The sequence below is a fragment of the Punica granatum genome, unplaced genomic scaffold, assembly GCF_007655135.1.
Source record: "Punica granatum isolate Tunisia-2019 unplaced genomic scaffold, ASM765513v2 Contig00563, whole genome shotgun sequence".
Taxonomy (NCBI): Eukaryota; Viridiplantae; Streptophyta; class Magnoliopsida; order Myrtales; family Lythraceae; genus Punica; species Punica granatum.
Window position 1 is genome coordinate 8,099 of NW_022204414.1, and position 4,659 is coordinate 12,757.

Genomic DNA, 4,659 nt, shown 5'->3' on the forward strand with positions numbered 1-4,659 from the left:
GGCGTGTGATGCGGTTGGAGTTTGAGCAGGTTCATGAACGGATAGATCTGATAGAGAATAAACGTGTGGAGCAGCCACGAAACGCTCCTAATGCACGTAGGAGGGAAAGAGTTCAACCGAGGGAAGTGAGGGTTGAAGATGAAGAGATTTATGGGGCTGGTTTTGATGAAGATGATCGAGATTCGGTTGTTAGTAATAGGAGACATGGAGGGCGGTTTAGAGAAGATAGGAATCGGGAAGATTATAACTTGGGTAGTATTAAGATGAAAATCCCATCGTTCCAAGGAAAGAGTGATCCCGAAGCATACCTTGAGTGGGAGAAAAAGGTGGAGTTTGTATTTGATTGTTATAGTTATTCCGAGCTGAAGAAAGTCAAATTGGCAGCAATTGAATTCTCGGATTATGCAATTGTTTGGTGGGATCAATTGATGATAAATAGGCGAAGAAATAGAGAGCCACCTATAGCTACGTGGGAGGAAATGAAAAGGGTGATGAGGAAGCGATTTGTTCCTAGTTATTACTACCGGGAGCTGTATAATAAGTTACAAAGTCTTAGGCAAGGTAACCGGAGTGTAGAGGAATATTTTAAGGAGATGGAAGTGGCCATGATTAGAGCTAACATAGAGGAGGATCGAGAGGCTACTATGGCAAGATTTTTGGCTGGATTGAACCGAGAAATTCAAAATACCGTGGAATTACAACATTATGTGGAGTTGGAGGATATGGTGCACATGGCCATCAAGATTGAGAACCAGTTCAAGAGGAGAGGCAATACACGTGCAAGCCAAAGTCCAAGCACATCCACTTGGAAACCGAATCAGTGGAAGAAAGATGAGAAGCAATCCACGTCGATGTTGAAAACCAAGCAAAAGCGAGAAGCAACCAGCCATGTTCCTCAAGGTAAAACCGACATTTCTACCTCCAGGAATCGTGACATTAAGTGTTTTAAATGCCAAGGCAGGGGACACATAGCAAGTCAATGCCCAAACAAGCGGGTCATGGTGATGCGAGACAATGGTGACATTGTGACCGACACTGAAGATTCCGACACCGATGACATGCCCCCATTGGAGGACGTTCCCGAAGAGGAATATTTAGCTCCAGATGCATTGACATTGGTGGCAAGGAGAGCATTAAGCTTGCAAACAAAAGGAGTTGAAGAAGTGCAGCGGGAGAACATCTTTCACACTAGGTGCTACATCAAAGACAAGGTATGTAGTGTGATTATTGATGGTGGTAGTTGTACTAATGTCGCAAGTGCAACAATGGTGGAAAAATTAAGACTGCCCATGGTGAAGCACCCTAGGCCGTACAAGCTGCAATGGTTGAATGATAGTGGTGAGATAAGGGTGAACAAGCAGGTGTTAGTTGCATTTCGAATCGGTAAATACGAAGATGAAGTGTTGTGTGATGTAGTACCGATGCAAGCAGGACACTTGTTGCTAGGGCGTCCATGGCAATTTGATAGACGAGTGAAGCATGATGGCTTTACGAACAAATATTCCTTTGTACTTAATCAGCGATCAATCACTCTTGTACCATTGACTCCGCAGCAAGTATATGAGGATCAAGTGAGATTGCAAAAAGAGAGTGATCAAAAGAAAGAGAGTGAACAGAAGAAAACGAGGGAAAATCAGAGAGAGGTCGAGAAAAATGAGAGAGAAAAAGAAAATCAAAATTCGGCCATTGAGAGAAAATCAGAGAGAAAACAAAAGAATTTTTATGCAAACATGGGAGAAATTAGGCAAGCAATGTTTTTAAATCAGCCGATGATTGTACTTTTGTACAAAGAGGCATTTTTCAATACTAACGAACTTGATATCTCTCTTCCTAGTTCTGTTGTTTCTCTTTTGCAGGAGTATGAGGATGTCTTTCCCGAGGAAACACCACATGGCTTACCTCCAATCCGAGGGATTGAACATCAAATTGATTTTGTTCCCGGTGCGACAATTCCAAACCGACCAGCCTATAGGAGCAATCCTGAGGAGACAAAGGAGCTTCAACGGCAGGTAAAGGAGTTGTTAGAGAAAGGGTACGTGAGGGAGAGCTTGAGCCCATGCGCTGTTCCAGTAATACTTGTACCTAAGAAGGATGGGACGTGGAGAATGTGTGTTGATTGCCGAGCAATCAACAACATAACGGTAAAGTATCGTCATCCTATTCCTCGCTTAGATGATATGTTAGATGAGTTACATGGTTCTTGTGTATTTTCTAAAATTGATTTAAAGAGTGGTTATCATCAGATTAGAATGAAAGAAGGAGATGAATGGAAAACTGCCTTTAAAACAAAATACGGTTTGTACGAATGGTTAGTTATGCCTTTTGGTTTGACTAATGCTCCAAGCACCTTTATGAGACTTATGAATCATGTTTTGCGTGCATTTATAGGTAGATTTGTGGTTGTCTACTTTGATGATATACTAGTTTACAGCAAAAACTTAGATGATCATAAGGTACATTTGAAATCTGTCTTAGATGTGCTTAGGAAGGAAAAGTTATTTGCTAATATGAAGAAGTGTACTTTTTGCACCGATAAGCTTGTTTTTTTGGGATTTGTTGTTAGTGCACAAGGTATACAGGTTGATGAGGAGAAGGTACGTGCAATCCAAGAGTGGCCTAATCCCACAAGTGTAAGTAATGTTCGTAGTTTTCATGGACTTGCTAGTTTCTATCGGCGGTTCGTGAAGGACTTTAGTAGCATAGCAGCACCACTTACTGAAGTGATCAAGAAAAACGTTGGATTTAGATGGGGAGAAGAACAAGAGAAGGCGTTTCAGCTAATCAAAGAGAAGCTGACCAACGCTCCTTTATTATCTTTACCTAACTTTTCTAAAACTTTTGAGATTGAATGTGATGCTTCAGGTGTTAGTATAGGTGCAGTTCTCATGCAGGAAGGACGACCAATTGCTTACTTCAGCGAAAAACTAAGCGGTGCAGCCTTAAACTATCCAACTTATGATAAAGAGTTGTATGCATTGGTTCGAGCTTTAGAGACGTGGCAGCACTACCTATGGCCTAAGGAGTTCGTGATACACACCGATCATGAGTCCTTGAAACACCTGAAGGGCCAACACAAACTAAACAAAAGACATGCCCGATGGGTGGAGTTCATCGAGACGTTTCCATACGTCATTCGGTATAAGCAAGGTAAGGAGAATGTGGTCGCCGATGCACTTTCTCGCAGGTATGCATTACTCTCTACACTTGATGCAAAATTGCTTGGTTTTGAGCACATTAAAAATTTATATGCTGATGACCATGAATTTTGTGAGGAATATCGAGCTTGTGAGAAAATTCCTTGTGGTAAGTTCTTTAGGCATGATGACTTTCTGTTTCGAGAGAATAAGTTATGCGTGCCAAATTGTTCCTTGAGAGAGTTATTAGTGCAGGAATCACATGGTGGGGGATTAATTGGACATTTTGGAGTAGCAAAGACTTTAGCTATTTTGCAAGAACACTTCTATTGGCCACATATGAAAAGAGATGTTGAGAGAATTTGTGGTAGATGCATTACGTGTAGGCAAGCTAAATCCAGAGTGCAGCCTAACGGTTTGTATACTCCTTTACCAATTCCTAGTGAGCCTTGGATTGATATTTCAATGGACTTTGTGTTAGGATTACCTAGGACTAAACGTGGGAGAGATTCAATTTTTGTGGTTGTGGATAGATTTTCTAAGATGGCACACTTTATTCCATGTCACAAAACGGATGATGCCTCGCATGTTGCTGATTTGTTCTTTAGGGAGATTATGAGATTACATGGCATGCCTAGAACAATTGTTTCGGATAGAGATGCTAAGTTCTTGAGCTATTTTTGGAAGACTTTGTGGTGTAAGTTAGGTACTAAGCTGTTATTTTCTACTACTTGTCACCCACAAACTGATGGTCAAACGGAAGTAGTAAATAGAACTTTGTCTACTTTGTTGAGGGCAATCATTAAAAAAAACATTAAAACATGGGAAGAGTGTTTACCACATGTTGAGTTTGCTTATAACAGATCTGTTCATTCCGCTACTAAATTTTCACTATTTGAAGTTGTTTATGGATTTAATCCTTTAACTCCATTGGATTTATCTCCTTTACCTTTGACTGAGCATGTTAATTTAGATGGCAAAAAGAAAGCTGAATTTGTCAAGCAGATTCATGAGAAAACAAGACTCAACATTGAGCGAAAAACGGAGCAGTATACAAAACACGCCAACAAGGGCCGTCATAAGCTGATTTTTGAACCCGGAGATTGGGTTTGGTTGCATATGAGGAAAGAGAGATTTCCGGCGCAAAGACGTTCCAAACTGCTTCCAAGAGGAGATGGACCTTTTCAAGTCCTGGAGCGCATCAATGACAATGCTTATAAACTAGACTTACCTGGTGAGTACAATGTAAGTGCTACTTTTAATGTTTCTGATTTGCTTCCTTTTGATGTAGGTGATGATTTGAGGACAAATCCTTTTCAAGAGGAGGGGAATGATGCAAATCGTAGCACGACTTCAAGGGATCCAGTTCAAGTTCCAATTGGACCGATTACGCGAGCACGAGCAAAGAAGTTTAAAGATGAACTCAACGGCCTGATTCAAGAGGTTTGGGCTCAAGCAAATTCGTGGAGGCCCATTGGACATGAATCACGTGATCCACAAAGATCCATCAACATTATTCAAGTTA

The 4,659-nt window shown here is 41.0% G+C and overlaps 1 protein-coding gene across 1 annotated transcript; it reads left to right on the forward strand.

The window, feature by feature from the left end:
- Window positions 1-224: 224 nt before the first annotated feature.
- On the forward strand, window positions 225-4,358 carry LOC116191022 (the record flags this gene model as incomplete). Its single annotated transcript, XM_031520221.1, has 6 exons — window positions 225-282; window positions 349-1,472; window positions 1,857-2,111; window positions 2,538-3,184; window positions 3,317-4,089; window positions 4,243-4,358. Coding segments are annotated over 6 exons (2,973 nt in total), but the record flags the coding sequence as incomplete, so codon positions are not given.
- Window positions 4,359-4,659: the final 301 nt, after the last annotated feature.